This window comes from Eptesicus fuscus, chromosome 4, assembly GCF_027574615.1.
Source record: "Eptesicus fuscus isolate TK198812 chromosome 4, DD_ASM_mEF_20220401, whole genome shotgun sequence".
NCBI classification, from domain to species: Eukaryota; Metazoa; Chordata; class Mammalia; order Chiroptera; family Vespertilionidae; genus Eptesicus; species Eptesicus fuscus.
In genome coordinates, this window is record NC_072476.1 from 4,456,214 (window position 1) to 4,473,037 (window position 16,824).

The window sequence follows — 16,824 nt, forward strand, 5'->3', positions numbered from 1 at the left end:
GCATAGCAACCATAATGTTTACTTAAATTGGGAGGCTCGGAAGAGATTGGGGTTGTAGGCAAGGGGAGTTAGCCGGGCATCCCTCCGAACCCCACTCATGGTGCAAACTAGTATGGTAATAGCTGCTGAAATCTGAGCTCCCCCCCCCCCCAGAACCGCCCTATGAGTCGGCCCTCTTTCCAGTCTCCCCCTCCCTTTTGAGGCCGATGGTTTCTTCCGCTCTCTCGGCTGGTTCCGGTTCCGCGCTCCGGCGTCACAAAGCGCGGGGTCACGTGGGCAGAGTGCGCTTTGTGACGCCGCGGGCCCCGCCCCTCGCCGCCGACGCGCGCACGCCGGCCCCGCCCGCAGGCGCCGCCCGTGCAGTTCCTGCTTAAGAGACCCCGGAGTGGGCGCTCGCTTGGAGTCAGGCCGCGTCCGCCATAGTGCCTGGTCTGGAGGTGTCGCCGGCTCCTAGTGAGGGCCTGGGAGCGGCACGGGGCGGGACAGAAAGGAAGCCCTCATCGTCGCCCAGCGGTTTCCGGGCGTGTTCTCGTCGTTCTGGGCCTAGAGGCGACGGGAGCGGAAGGCGAGAGAAGCGCGGAGCACTCGGCGTGAGGAAGCGTCTGGGAACCTCGGCGGCGGCGCCAGGTCACCGAAGCCCCCCGGCCGCCAGCGGGGCCCGGGTGGTGAGGCCGCGTCCGGAGCCCGGTGGAGGCCCGCTGCCGGCTTGGCGGCGGCGGCGGGGGGTGGCGGCGGCCTGCGAAGGAAGGCCTGTTCCCCGCCGACCGCGCGTTTGGGCCTAGGCCGCGGCGCCGAGGCCTCCGGGGAGCCGGAGCCGGGGCGTGGGGGGGGGCGGGCCTGGGCCTGGGAGCCACGCCGGTCGTCCGCAAGCCAGGAGGAGGCGAGAGGCCGCTCGTGGACTGCGGGCCTAGGCCCTCTCCCCTCGGCCTTCTCGCGGGGCCCGGGTCACCCCAAACCACGGAGAGAGCCACCGGGAGGTGCGGCCGCACTATGGACCCCTGACCCCGCCGGGTCACTCGGACTTTTAACGTGTGGACTGACCGCGACTGACTGCACCGTCTGCCGGCCCTTAGCATGAGCGAGGGGGACCCGGCCGGGTGACGCGGTGCCCGTTGGCGGAGCCCCTGGCCCTCCCGCCCTCGTCCGCCCTCCTGCACATGAAGTGATTCCGAGGTCGGGGTCTGGATTGCGGTTCTCACGCCCCTGCTGTGGGGAGGGGGTGTTTAATCCGAGGCCTTAGGTCCTTCGGTGTCTTGTGAGTGTTTTGTGTATGTACATATTCTGCTCTTAAGTTTATAAATATACGTATATTGAGCGTGTCCACGTCTCCTCGCCGAACCTTAGGGAGTCCTTTGGCACCATGTCCTGTGTGCATTATAAATTCTCTTCCAAACTCAACTATGACACCGTCACCTTTGATGGGCTCCACATCTCCCTCTGCGACCTAAAGAAGCAGATTATGGGGAGAGAGAAGCTGAAAGCTGCCGACTGCGACCTGCAGATCACCAACGCGCAGACCAAGGAAGGTAAGAGCACATGGACTCGGTGCCGGTGGAGACACCCGGTGGGGAGGTTCCCAGCCGAAGACTAACCGCCATAATGGCTCTTGTGGGTCTCTCTGCGGCTGTCGGTGCAGCCAGGGCTTGCAGCATTCGGCCTCGGAGTTGAACTGGCTGTGTTTGCTCTGTGCGTACGGGGATCTGTAACGGGCCGATCCTCTCGGATGTCTGGGAAAGAAGGCTTTGGTGGAGAGGATGGGGGTTCTTTGGGAGCTTGCCCCCCTGTTCCTTCTCTAACTTTTTAACCTAACAGCTGTTGGGGGCAAATTGTTTACTTTTCTCCCTTCTCCTGTCTGTTTTAATTTTGGAATTGTCTTTATTGTAGAGAAGAGAGCCTCACTTTAACATTTTGGAGGATTTAATCCAGCCAGTCTTCAACGTTGGAATTGCTTTAGTCTTGAATGCAGATTTCAGAATTAGTAATACAGTAACGAAGTGGCTGTGCTCTTTGTTCATTTTTACTAAATATAAAAAAGACTTTAAAAAAATGATTGCTAGACTTTACATAGTGATGTTGATATTAGAATACTGAAAAACAGTAGGCTGCTGCCATATGAGTACCAGTAACCCGCTGATTACTCTCATTTTATATGCATTTTTTTAATAATATTGAGAGTTTAACAGTAGATACTGAAAATGTGACAGATGACCCTTGCACATTCTGACTCTGAACTTGACTTCATTTCTTTTTCTCAGTATTGTCATGCTGATCTGTAGTTTTCAGTTGGTCATCATTTGAGTTTTATTGATGGCATCAGAAGAAATAGAGCGAAGTTCTAATTAGATTAGGGTTTTTCTTGATTACTAAATTTGGTTTATGATAACAAGGGTTCTTTTAATTGCCACTGGGGGGGGGAGGAGTCCCCCACTTTTAGCCTGTTGTTTGGTAGATAGAATGTCTTGTCATGGTAAAGAGCTGTTTTCCATTTACATCCGATAATAAGTATGATTGTGTTAAGGAACAGCACTATTGGCAATCATGACTCAAAAATATTCATTAACAAAGAATTTTATTTATTCACGTGATAATGTGTGAAAGAATATTCTGTGCCCCCCCCCCCCCTTTAAAAAGTAGTTTCATATTTAAGGGACACTTCACGTGAGGCCATGGTTAATTGTAATTATGTGTAGCATCTCTATACTTAGGGGAGGAAAAACTGGTGGTCACGAAGGTTTGAAAAACAGCTTTTAAAAATATTCAAGAAAATACTTTAAGGGAATTACTTTTTCTTTAAGGCCACCAAAAACATTCCTTACGTATTATACTTTACAGAACAGGTGACTTTATAAGAATTTCAGGCCATCTTGATAGGGGAATGGTACTTATGAATGAAAGACAATACAAATAGAATTAAAGAATATTAAGTCAACTTTAATCATTAGATACTATGCAAGCTTCATATTTTATTGCAGTATTACACAATTTAATTATTTGGAGCTAGACTTTGTCCTTCTTTTTCACCTAATAATTGAACACAACTTTGTTAGACTGGAGTAAATTTGATGGAGTAAGGTGATGGAATTCTTGTTCAAAATTTAAGACTTTTGTGACGTTATTTTTTTTCTAAGCCAGGAAATTATGTGGTACTTTATTTTGATAAACGCTGAGAGGGGAATGCTTTCTTTGCCCAACAGCATGTTTATTTTATATATTTGTGTGAACTTATTAGAGAGAGCTTTGATACTAGATTGGTTAAGAGAAGGAGCTCCCGGGGAGGAAGCGTGCATTGTTTGCAATCCTCACATTAGGGGAGAAATACTGTAGTGCAGAAGACAGTCACTTAATGAGTTTTATTGGAAATAGTATCCAGTATCATGAGACAGCCGAGTAAGAGTCCCCCTTAGTTTTAGCACCATCCAGTAAATTAAAGAGTACAGAATAAGTGCTTATAGCTTCCTAATAGGAGATTGTATGTTTTTCCTATATAATTTAACTATATAACTTATTTATCTATGTTTCTGCACACACACACACACCCCCGCCCCAAAAAAAAACAAAAAAACCCTTCACTTGAACTTACTGCGAAAGATTTGAAAGCTGGGGTGAAGTATTTTTAAAATACTCGAGCATTTTCATTCATTTCTCAAATGCTCTTGTTTTTTATTCCATCCATGATGTGCATGTTTTTGGATTAAAAATTATCCTGGTGTGTAGAAAGAGTCTTTTGAAGTTAACAGGCTACTTAAGGGTAGAAAATCATTGATGTAATTCAGGTACATAAAAATTAAAAGGTCAGTTACAGTGTCTTGTGTTAGAGCACCTAACTTTTAGTTTGACACAGCACTTTGTTGATTAAATTAATTGTCCTAGAAAGCTACTGTGAACACATTTGCTATTTTTGCCCCATTGAACACTTTTGAGAGTTGTTACACATTCAGAAACTGTCAGGTGTTTGACACCAAGTTTTGATTCTAGAATTTGTTTTTTAAAGATTCTCCATCTCTGTTCCCAATATTTCTTAGCTTGCTTAGAATCTGGAACTGTCATAAACTATGCAAGATGATGGTTACATTGGTATTCCTGGATCTAGGAAATTGCATCATTCTAACTGAATACCTGTGAGATACAGCCTACTGCTTGAAATATACTGAAAATAACCCTTTCCTGAACAACTTAGTTCATAACAGGAAATACCAATCCTATCTAATAAAAGAGTACTATGCAGATTGGTCATCACTGCAACACACAATATAGCTGCCCCCATGTGGTCAAAGATCCTGCCCCCATGTGGACACAAGATGGCCAGCAGGAGAGGGCAGTTGGGAGGCACCCGACCTGCAAGGCAGGGCAGTTGTGAGGGACCAGGCCTGCAAGGGAGGACAGTTGGAGGTGATCAACCCTGCAGGAGAGGGCAGTTAGGGGTAACCAGGCTGGCAGAGGAGGGAAGTTGGGGGCAAACAGGCTGGCAGCAGAGTGGTTAGGGGGTGATAGGCTGGCAGGCAGAAGCGGTTAGGGGCAATCAGGAAGGCAGGCAGGCAAGCAGTTGGGAGCCAGCAGTCCTGGATTGTGAGAGGGATGTCCGACTGCCCGTTTAGGCCTGATCCCAGGGATCGGGCCTAAACGGGCAGTCGGACATCCCTTGAGGGGTCCCATATTGGAGAGGGTACAGGCTGGGCTGAGGGACAACCCCGCTCCGTGCACGAATTTTGTGCACCGGGCCTCTAGTAGTACTATGATTTAAAAGAATAGAACTGATAATATATTTTCATATTTATATTATTTTTACATATATGTGTGTATGAAAATGCTTAGATATGTGACAAACTTGAAATAATTGGAAGTCAGTCACTTGGTGGTAACTTATGTGAAACAAGTAAACTCATAACCTTAACAGAGTAAACCCTAATGTCTGTCTGATTGTGTGATTAAGGGAGTTGGGTACATTTTTTCATCCTTCTCCCTGAATTGGATTATTTTTCTTCTTGGTAATTTTACTAGTTCCTTCCTTAGCAACTCTTTTTACCATAGTTAAATTCATTGGTCCATTTACTCTTTAAATTTTATTCTTAGAGAAATATTGCAATAATAGTTCAAAGAGTAGAAAAATAGGATTCACTAATCTTCCCATTTGTCTCATCAGGAATTGACATCACTGTTCATCCAGTTGTTTAAACCAGAAACTCAGAAAGTAATGCCCAATTCTTTCTTCTTCACCACCACCACCCCCCGCCCCCCCAACCCCAATTCAATTCATCCACAAGCCTTAGCAGTTCTGCCTCAAACATTCTGACTCTCCATTTCTCTCTCATATCCCAGCCCAGATCATCCTTATCTCTTACCTGGACTGCACAGCAGTGGCCCTAATAGTCTGTTTCTACTTTTATTTCTCTATGGGTTCATGCTCCACTTCGATAACAGAGTTATCATTTTGTTTTGTTTTTAACAAAACTTTCATTGTTTTTGTTTAAAATCCTTCAATAACTTTCTGTTGTATTTAGAAACAAAATATAAATCAATGTATGATCAGTACCTTTCTGCCTGTATTTCACATTATTTTCTTTAGTTGTTTGGCTTTTTTGTTTTTTCCAAGTGCTTTCCTTTCTATCTGAAACATAGCCTTTTGCACATCTGGCTGGCCTCAGTCTTTTAAGTCTCAAATGTCAGTTACTTCCTTGAATCAACATTCTATTCAAAGTTGCATTCCACTTAATTCTTTATTACAAAACCCTTTCTTCTGTATTTAAACACGGCAATTTAAATTTTTAGTCTCTGTCCCCCAGTAATACTTAGTTTAGGGGCTAGGAGAGATAAGATAGACTTTCTTTGTTATAAATAACAGCTTTTTTTTTTCATAGTTCAGATGTTCAGCATTAGTGGCTAAATTAACTGAAATTTGGGGGTCCACAAAAGTGGACCTTCCAGGGCCAAGAACCAGTTGACTATTTGGTGTCCTTGGAAGAGAAGTCCCTTACGGCTTCAGACATTTTTTCTGACAGTATCGGTAATCCAGATGCAAGGAATACGTAGTTATTAATGCTTTTTTATATTTATTTCCCATAAAAGTCATGTTTGAAGTCCTCTAATTCTTGAGGACTGTGACTTTACCCAAATCCTCAAATAGAAATTCATTTCTATCATTTATTTACAGAATATACTGATGATAATGCTCTGATTCCTAAGAATTCATCTGTAATTGTTAGAAGAATTCCTATTGGAGGTGTTAAATCTACAAGCAAGACGTACGTTATGTAAGTATCAATTTCATGTATTTAAGTTCTCAAAATAATAGACTTTTGGTATGAGAAAGAACCAGGGATGTTTTAGAACCAAACCTCCGATATCTCCTCAATCATTAAAACTGTGATGATTGGTTTGTTTTTCCTGATTTCTTCCCCCAGGTAGATTAACTTCAACCTGTAGTTAGGAGTAAGCACCATTAGGAAGATTTTTGCTCTATATAGGTAATATTTAGAAAGACAAAATGATGTTCAAATAGTGAACAAGTATTTCTGTACCCTTCTTTGCCTCTACACTTTCTTTTTTCCACCTACTGTTAAAAAATGTATATGAGTTTCTTGCCGAGACCGGTTTGGCTTAGTGGAAAGAGCGTCGGCCTGCGGACTGAAAGGTCCCAGGTTCGATTCTGGTCAAGGGCATGTACCTTGGTTGCGGGCACATCCCCAGTGGGAGGTGTGTTTCTAACTCTATCTCTCTACCTTCCTCTCTGTAAAAAATCAATAAAATATTTATTTAAAAAAATGTATATGAGTTTCTTAAGAAATCTGCTAAATATTTTGTCAACATCAAGATTATTAAATGCCAACATTTGCTCCTCATCAAAAAGGGGTTTTGTTGGGAGGCTAGAGAGTTTATAGGATTTTTGAGCAGATACTGGAATCAAACTTAGGTTTGACTATACTTACTGCTTCACACTAATTTGTGACTTTGGGTAAGTTACTTAAAATCTGTACCTTAGAGTTCTCAAAATGAAATAGGGATATGAATAAACAGTGCCTGGTACATGGTAAATGACCATTATTGGTAAATGACCAAAACAGCAATACTTAACAAGGAGGCAGGGTTAACATTTTATATCTTGTAACTTCCTATACTTGCTAATTTATTTATTTTTTATTTTTTTAATATATGTCTTTATTGATTTCAGAGAGGAAGGGAGGTGGGGGGAGAGAGAGAGAGGAAAGGAACATAAATGATGAAAACCATTGATCTGGCTGCTTCCAGCAGCACGTCCCCTACGATCGAGCCCGCAACCAAGGCACGTGACCGTGGCTGGAATCAAACCTGGGACCCTTCGTCCACAGGCCAACGCTCTATCCGCTGAGCCAAACGAGCCAGGGCTTTCTTGCTATTTTAATGGTGATAGCAAAATCATAATATGTGAAAAGGACAGCAACTTAGGCCATTTGTTTTTTTTATTTAAAGATTTTTTTTAATTTATTTGGGTGGGGGTGACATCTGTCTGCTGCCTCCGGCATGCTGTCTACCAGGGGTCGAGCTGGCAACCTTTTTGGTGCACCGGGTAACACCTAGCCCAGTGGTCGGCAAACTCATTAGTCAACAGAGCCAAATATCAACAGTACAACGATTGAAATTTCTTTTGAGAGCCAAATTTTTTAAACTTAAATTTCTTCTAACGCCACTTCTTCAAAACAGACTCGCCCAGGCTGTGGTATTTTGTGGAAGAGCCACACTCAAGGGGCCAAAGAGCCGCATGTGGCTCGCAAGCCACAGTTTGCTGACCATGGACCTAGCCAACTGAACCAAACAGGCCAAGGGGCACATAGGCTATTTAAAGGATAGTGATTTCCCCTTAGGAGTTAGATAGCCTTATTTATAATTTCGGCAAATTCTGCTTTTGGTTAATAAAAAAATTCTTGAATTTGCTCATTTATCAGTCCTAGGAAATGGAATGTGTCCTTAGAATTGAGGTACAATCATTTCTTAGAGCTTCACTTCGTGTGGGCAAGTATTCATTCTTACAGATTATTCTGATTGTTTACTGTAAAGTTCCATTCCATTTGGAAGTCCTTTTGTATAATATCTTCTGTATAATAACAACTTAAAAGACTGAATACTTTTTTTTTTTTTTGCTGTAAATGCCAAGTGAACTATGTGTTTTTTGTGTAATCTTAAGAAATTATAAGGAAAAAATTAATTCCTAGAATCTAGTGTGAACCTTTTAAAAACATTGAGTTTTAGATTTATTTTTTTATATATTCAAAAAAACTTGGGGAGTTATTTGAAGTACATCAAAAAATAAGTTGGCTGTTAGAGAATTGCATGTTAAATCATTATGGGTATGATTTCCTTTGTAGTATATTTGACTCCTAAAATGACTCTTGAGTTTGTTGAACAAATATTAGAAAAAGAAAACTTTATTTTTACCTCAGGACTTCTAAATCATGCACAAACTTAGAAACTCCTTTCAGGTTCTAAACATTTCTGAATAGTCTGGACAGCATAAACAAAAACTAAAATTAAAAAGAAGCATATAAAGACTATATATTTAGCAATTCAACCTCTGGCCTGTTTCCTGTGAGGCCGTAAAAAAATTTTTTCTTTTGGGGTTTGTGTGCTCTTTAAAAATTAATTTATCCAATTATCTATAACCATTTAACTCATTCTTTTGACTAAAATACTCTGTCAAACTATGTTGTATTTTTCTGGAATTTATAATTCTTGTTTTAACTATCAACCTCTTTCTGGATTTGAAATTCAGTTTTTGGAGCACAACAATTTCTCAGGGATCCAAATTACAAATATTAACAATGGTCATGCTTTAAGAAAATCTGATGTGTGAAAATTTACATCTGTACCTATTAAGAATTGGGAAAAAGTTTAGTAATAGAAATAGTTCTTAATAGACCGAACTCTTCTAAGTGGCAATAAGTCAAAAGGCATGTGAGTTTACGGAGGGGGATTGTCAGATGTGGGAGTCATATGGGACATTGTCTTAATAATTGTCTCATACTTACATTTCTCAGACCATTATTCTAATGAACATATTTTCACTCAAATGCCATCCATCTTTCCTGGAAGATTCTAGAGGTCTGGCAGGCCTCCAGAGTAGTTTTTTTTTGTTTGTTTTTTTTTTAATCACAAATGCATCTTAAACTGATAGTGTTCAAAGGTGGTAAAGATTAATTAAAGTAGTGTATTATTTTGGAAATTGGCTGTTTGTAAATCTTTGTCCCAAAGGAAAATTGTCCTGCAAAAGTGTGATAGAGATTAAATCCTAAATAGCTGCTCATAGAGCTAATGTTATTTTTGTTTTTGTTTTTTAGAAGTCGAACTGAACCAGTGATGGGAACTTCAAAAGCAGTATGTAAAAACACAATCTCACACTTTTTCTACACATTGCTTTTACCTTTATAATGTTGCAGTGGATATTATTAGACCTTAATATCCAACTGATCATAGCACATATTGTAAATAAAATGTATTTTGATGACAGCTCAGTTGAATCTGAATATATGTGGCATAATTTGCACACTTACTTTGTAGAAATGGGTAATTTGTGCCCCAAGAACACTGTTTCGTATTAAATGATAGCAACCCTGTATGACACTGTGTTGTACAGTTAATGTATGATCCTTTTTAGATCATGTAGGTTTTACATTACTGAACATGATAACATGTTCTGCATCTGTCTGTCTATAGTTAGTATTTTGTATGTATGTACAGGCTGTTGTGTGCTTTTTGTTTCTTGCAATAAAAAATGTTTGGAATGTATATTTTGCCATTTTCACGTTGTATCACTTAGTTTTTGCTAGGTTATTTTTTTCTGCCTGATGGATGGCTTTTAAAAGGGGGTTAGCAACATGCAGAGCTCCATATTAACGTTTGATGCTTTCTCCAAGTTCAGACACATCAGAGAAGAAAGCTTTCCAGAGACCATTGATGCAGCTTTATTATTTAGTTTTGCTTTATTTGGCAATTTTGAGCTCCTATTCTTGGTTTCTGTCCTTACTTTAAAGTGAAACCTGAAATTGGGCCCTCCACCAGGATATCAATGTCTCCTCAATGATTTTGATGATTTTATACAATTGAGTACATTGTTTTCAAATTTTAATATAAGGTCTTTCAGTTCCAGTTTGCTCAGTTGTCCAAATTAAATTTTTTTCCTCTTTCTCATAAAATAATAAGCTAATTGAGAACTGTACCTTATCAAAGGTAACTACCCTTAACCAGGGTAACGTCTTAATTTTATCACAGATTAATTTGAAGTACCACACCATTTTGACTTTGAGCTAATAATTAGTAGTAGTATTCAGTTGTGGGTGAAGCATCTGTTTCCAAACACAGGTCTGCAGTAATTGGTTCTGTAAACTGGATGGTTCTCTAAACATTTGACTGCTCAGGCTGATTTATACACAAGATGTCTGAAATCTTCATTTAGAATTCAAGGGTACTGCTTGCTGTTTCACTTTATCCTTTTTAAATACTGATCTTGAATTGTGTATTAGGCATTTCACTAACCTTGGATCATTGGATCTTAAACATGATAATATAGAAAATCTGAACTTTGGACTTGTTCTCTAAAGTACATATGGCCTTTAGTTCCCATGGAATTAAATACAGTGATTCCAAACTCATAGTGTTTGGGGTGGCCCCCTCTTTTGGGGTATATGGGTTTTTGTTTTTTAAGCATAATGCTGTAAAAACTGTCCAAGTTTCTGTTTTGCTGGTGGTTTAAAACTGATTTTTTTTAAATGTATCCAAATGCTAGCACAAAATAGATGACTATCCTGGTGACTGTAGTAGTTAATGTAACACATTTTGTATAAAGTACATTTTATATAGTATTTAAACTAATTCAGATGAAGTTTTATTTCTTGAAAACAGTTATTTCCTTTTTGTTTATTAGCATGTGTATAAACACAGATCACATGTTCATAAATAAAGTTAACATTCTTTTAGCCTTGTGTGTTCCCTGGCATGTCTGTATTACACTTAAAAGAAGCAGTTTATTTTACACTTATTTAGGTTTCTCTTTCTTTTTGTTTTTTTAGTACTTTAAAAGTGGCTTTAATTTTTTAGGTAGAATTATCTGAAATGGAGACTCTTAGATAACAATATCCCCGTCATTTATTTGCTTGGGGTACATTTGCTGACATTTAGGGTGAGAGAAGAGCTTCAACAAGTGTAATTTGCTCCCATCTTAGGTGACTTAAGAATCACATGTATTGTTCCAAAAACCAAGTAAGATAAAATCACTAAACCAGGTTTTTACATTCTGATTAGAAGTGAATGTAGTACATTTTGGTAACTTGGCCATCTCTAATCAAAGATGGCTGGCTATTTCTGTCTGTACTCTTCAGCTTTGTTTACTTAGTTGTCCTTCCATGTTGAGGCTCCAAAACTGGGTGCTCTTCCTACTAACTGAACATCAGAAATACATTGTGTTAGGGTCCTTTAATTTCAAGCAAGTGTATTTGGCATTGAAGATTTTAGATTCTTGCTCCCGGAAGCAAGACCGCAAATCAGATGTGGGAGGTGTCTTTATGATGTCCACAGTATGCATCAAGCAGTTGTTTTGAAGACTTTTAATGTGGCAGAATTTGTTTTTATCAGTAGTATCTGAGATTTACTGTATTTATTGATGTTTAGAACATATAAATTTCTAGTCATTTTTAAACCATTCCTTGTCAGCAGTTCTCAGTTATTTAAACCTTGCTATATGTAGGAAACAATTAGATACCCTTCTAAATTTGTGGTACATTTGACTTCCTTGTGAATTATAAAATATTTAGATGCTATGGTGATTATTTGGTGGGAAAAAGTTATTTAGATGCCATTGAATATTTGAAACCACTTTCAACCCAATAAATATCCAATACTAATAACAGGTTGGTAGAAAGCTAAAAAGAAAGGACAAGAAAGCCTGGCATAAGAACAAAAAGACATTATATTTTAAGTGTTAAAGTGAGATGAACAAAAATATTAGTTTTTCAGTTCCAGCAGTAAGAAAGTTAACGTAACTGATTTACTTTCTAAGGAAATGATCAGTATCATATTCGAGGTAGTAAAGGACTGTTTTAAAGGTTGTTTCATTGGTTAGAAGCATATAGTATATAGATGATGGGTGACAGTTTATTCAGTTCTTGTTATTTAAATTCAAACAATTCCTAGTTGATGTAAAATGTAACCCTCTTTAAAACAGATTGACTGGGTTAATTTATTCTGGCTAAAAATAGGATATTGTAAATTCTTTCAAAAAAATTTTTAACTTGCCCCTTGAGATTAGTTCTATTAGGAAAGTAAGTTTAAGAGCCGGACAATGGTGAGGACCCAATGGTGGATTATATGGTTGAGTATTAGGAATGTGGGATTCATGCATTAAGAACTTTTTAGAGTCCCTCAGTATAGAGCTAAGAACCTTTATTTAAGCATCTCTGTAATAATATCCATCAAACTAACTTTTAAAATCCTAAGATATTTATAAGATGTATTTTAAATTTAACCAACATTTTTATTTGCATTTATTGAATTTCTACTGTGGTGGGGATTGTGCTAAGAACTTCATATTGAAACTTGCTACATTTCTGTTGGGGACGCTTAAAAAATCATGCTGCTTTTAATACTCTTGAGTTCTCTGGAATACTTGGAAAATACCTGATGAAGACTTGCTTTTTTTTTGTTTTTTTGTTTTCTTCTTTGATTCAGACATCTTGTTACATTCTTCCCATTTTAAACTAGAGTTATAACCAATAATGCATGAGAGAATTATAACATAGAAAGATAAAAAGATAATGCTTTCATTTGGGTACACCTGTAGGGAAATTATATCTTCACAATTATGTGCTAAAGATATGTGTGTGTGCGTGTACATATATGCACATACATATATACTTTTTAGAAACTGATATTAAAATCATGTCAGGGAACCAAATAATGAAAAATTTAAGAATGTCACATTTGAAAACACATTTTTTTAAAGCCCCCTTATATCTGTCATTTCTAATACTTGCTCCCTTTGATTAATTTTCTTGTCTTCACATATTAAAATCATCCTCATATGAACCAGCTCTGTTTGCCCTGGCCTCAGGGCCCTTTTGTTTTCCCCCTTTTATTTAGCTTAACATCTCTGATAAAGTTGTGTTTTCTTCGTCAAGAAGCTATTTGTTACTCTCAGTATAGGAGACTAAACTTAGATTGAGCAGTGTATGATTAAAAAAAGATCAGAAGTCACAATTATGTTGGAGTTGTTTTATTCAAGATTATCTGAGCCTTTAAAGAACTGCTTGTTTTACAATTTACATAATGACATTCTAGGAAAGTTAGATTTCTTGCTCTCTCCTAGTGTCCATTGTCTTGAGCATCATCAAATTTAGAGACCATTGACAGACACGGAACTCTTACTTAGCCTTTAGTCACCTGCCCGAACAGAGTGCCTGTGTGATATACTTTTCCTTACCCCATTTTCCCATTGTGCTTCAGCCCCCCTCAACTGTTAGCTTTTATAACTCTGTGTGACATATGTAGGGAAAGGAAGGGTAAGCTACACTTTCAGCTTTAAAACACATTTTAGAAAATAACATTCTTTAGAATACTTCTAAGAAAATGCCCAATATTTAAACATTAAGTGGCAGTGGGAACTAAATGATCACTTTTAGATGTTTTCAGTGTGGAACTTGAATGTGTGTTTAATTTTTTGTGAACAGATTGATGACTCTTCTGCGTCTATTTCTCTGGCCCAGCTTACAAAGGTATATATACATATATTCTTGAAAATATTAATCTTTTTCTAACATCGTATTTTTATGTGGAACAATTGTTTTAGAGGGGTTGGGGGTGGAGATGTTTTGTAAAAACATTGTATGTATTATTACTATCCTGTAAAGAGTAGTTGTGGTTTTGAGAAGATAGGGGGAGTATTTTGTCAGCCTCAGCACAATGTTTGGAGTATTTTCATCTTCAAGACAGAAGAAACACAATGAAGCTACTCATACTCCCCCCCCCCCCTCATATATTTTGTTTAATTATACATTGGAAACTAACAAAGTTCTGGAGGAATTCCTTGGTTTTGGCTGTAAATTATGTGGACTTTATTTAAGCAGCCAAATAGAAACTTTCCTTTACATGGACGATTGCATGGTTCTTTCTTGAATATTTGAATTGAACCCATGAAGGTCAATATATTAAATGTGATACATTTGCTTCTTTATACTCTAGACTTGTAGTCTGTCTGCATTAGAAAAAGTTTTAAACAACCTAATTTGTTTGAACACAGACTACATGAATTGTGATGTATAAAGCTGTTTGCAGGAATATACCAATGTGTATGTTTGGCAGAGGGGCAAAATGTTACCTCCTGAAATCATTGTATATGCCATGTTTTGCTATAAGATTGCTTACATTTTCTGCTTAACGGTGTGTACTTTTTATTTGGGAAAGCACTAGTAATGGACTATTAAAACAATAGATTTAGCTTGCAAATCATGCCTTTTTTAGAAAAGATAATTATTACAGAATAGGCAGATTTTTAAGGGCCAAAAAGGAAGTTTTCTAAACATCTTTTTTTTCCCTACTCTCAGAAATATAAAACCAAATTTAGCAACCAAGATTAATGAGTTGATGGGTTTTCCATTGGTGCTATCCTACTTTTCCTTGGTTTTGTTACAGGTTGTGTCCTTTTCCCTTAGAATGTACCCCCCAAAATGTCCTAATTCCTTTTCTGGGAAAACTAAACATTAAAATTGATAACTCTAGAATATAAAGTGGGCTAAAAGTGTCCTCCTAATTTTCTAATACAAAGTAGTTTAGCATAGAGTTAACATCATTAGTTTATAGGTTACTGTTTTAATTCTTATGTACTGTAAGGATATTTGAGTTTGGGCCTATTCCTACCATTGTTTCTCTGTGGGAAACAGTTTTGGAGGTTTGGGGGATTTTTTTTAACTATTTGTAAATAAATGTTTGGGTTCAAACAAATTAGTTGTTCAACATGTAATCAAGTTTTCTGTAAATGTTGCTGTTCTAAGCTCTGTTAATGTTAAGCATTCTTTGTATACAAAATTACAATAAAATGTTAAAACTGGTTGCTTGTTTTGTGAATGAATGTAAAGATAAAAGCCCAATGAATGACTGATAAGAGTGCTTGATGCCTGAAGATTCAAGCTATTAGGACTCAACTCCCTTAGACCCTGCTTATATCTATACTTGTTTATACCTTAAAGATGAAGTTCATAAAAATTTGGAGCATTGGATTTAAAATTATGAATGCTCATTGCATGTGCTTTGTACTTAATTTGAAATTGGCACCACTCCCTTATAGAGCCTTCTGATTTTAAATATCAGTTGCATAATGTGTTCAGTTATTCTACCCCCAACCCCCCTCCCAGTTGTAAGTATAAAGTATAGTCTTAGTGCTATGACACTTGAATTATTTTTAAGGTTGGAAACATCAAGTGTTTCTTTCTAAACTTAAACTGTTTTGAACTCTTAAGAGGAGTAGTGTGCAAATCTTAACACAAGGTACAAACAGGGTCTAAGGTTTGAGTGCCCCCAGAAAGACTCTCCAGTCCCGAAGACGAACACCTGAGGAGCTCCCGGTGCCGCCTCTGGGCTATATGTGTAAATAGCTGTTTTTATGCAAGATTAGATACTGCTCTTTACAGGATGCGTGGTGTTGTCTTTGGCTGTGTGGTCTTAAATGTGTTTCTAATGTGTGTGTCAAACAATTACCTGTTAAACAGACTGCCAATCTGGCTGAAGCCAATGCTTCTGAAGAAGATAAAATTAAAGCAATGATGTCGCAGTCTGGCCATGAATACGACCCAATCAAGTAAGTTCATACAAATAGGGACTTCAGGGTGGATTTCTCCCCCAGTCAGAGGCTTTCTTTTTTTTAAGACTTTGTGTACATGTAATTTTTTCTCCCTTTCAGTTACATGAAGAAACCTCTAGGTCCACCACCTCCATCTTATACCTGTTTCCGCTGTGGTAAACCTGGCCATTATATTAAGAATTGCCCAACAAATGGGGTAAGTCCAAAGTACAAAACATGGTACAGCGTATTTTTCTTACAGTTATTTATTAGCCATTTATTTTTCTTGGTAAATACTGCCTTCTGTAGTACAATGGCAAATGACCACAGCCTCTGGAGCCAAATTGCCGGGCTTCAAATACTGGCTCTGCCACTTAATAGCTGAGTGAGGTTGGGCAAGTTATTTAATTTCTCCAAGCCTGTTACTTTTTGCCTGTGAATGACTGTTGTGAGGATTAAGTGAAATCATGTGTAAATAATATATGTAGTTAGTAAACACTACATGTTAGCTAATGTTAAATTTCTCTCCCTCCTCATCTCCTTTCGTCTCTGAAAAGGATAAGAACTTCGAATCTGGTCCTAGGATTAAAAAGAGCACTGGAATTCCCAGAAGTTTCATGATGGAAGTGAAAGATCCTAACATGAAAGGTGCAATGCTCACCAACACTGGAAAATACGCAATACCAACTATAGATGCGTGAGTATTCAGATTAAATGTGGCCTTTGGGGACTGCAGTCGGTCCAGGTTTAGTGTTCTGTTTTGTCTTGAGCTTGGGACTTGGCCACTTCTGTGTTATGAATGAGAAGCTGCAGTCTGCTCCATTTAAAGCATATTTAAAATGAGTTTGGGGGCTTTTGTTACCAGTGAGTGCCACTTCCCTTGTAGTCTTCCAATTTTTTTCTTTTCCTGTCATTCCCTGCTTTCTTCCTCATTCACATACATACTGCCACATAAGCTCACATGCTACTTGCACTTTTTAAGTTAACAAGACTTAATTGTTAAGAGAAACGAGGCTTAAAAATATAAATTCTGC

At 38.5% G+C, this 16,824-nt stretch overlaps 1 protein-coding gene across 2 annotated transcripts in view; it reads left to right on the plus strand.

Moving 5' to 3' along the window:
* The first annotated feature begins 307 nt into the window (after positions 1-307).
* Positions 308-16,824, plus strand: part of RBBP6 (RB binding protein 6, ubiquitin ligase) — a 32,646-nt gene continuing 16,129 nt past the window's right edge. Inside the window, exons 1-7 of one of the 2 annotated variants that reach the window (XM_008152762.3) lie at positions 308-1,526; positions 6,149-6,248; positions 9,306-9,342; positions 13,686-13,730; positions 15,720-15,808; positions 15,911-16,007; positions 16,348-16,487. In XM_008152762.3, coding sequence (XP_008150984.2) covers positions 1,361-1,526; positions 6,149-6,248; positions 9,306-9,342; positions 13,686-13,730; positions 15,720-15,808; positions 15,911-16,007; positions 16,348-16,487 — 674 coding nt within the window. In that variant the 5' untranslated portion in view covers positions 308-1,360. The remainder of the gene's footprint in view (positions 1,527-6,148; positions 6,249-9,305; positions 9,343-13,685; positions 13,731-15,719; positions 15,809-15,910; positions 16,008-16,347; positions 16,488-16,824) is intronic. The other variant, XM_008152763.3, reaches the window with a different exon arrangement.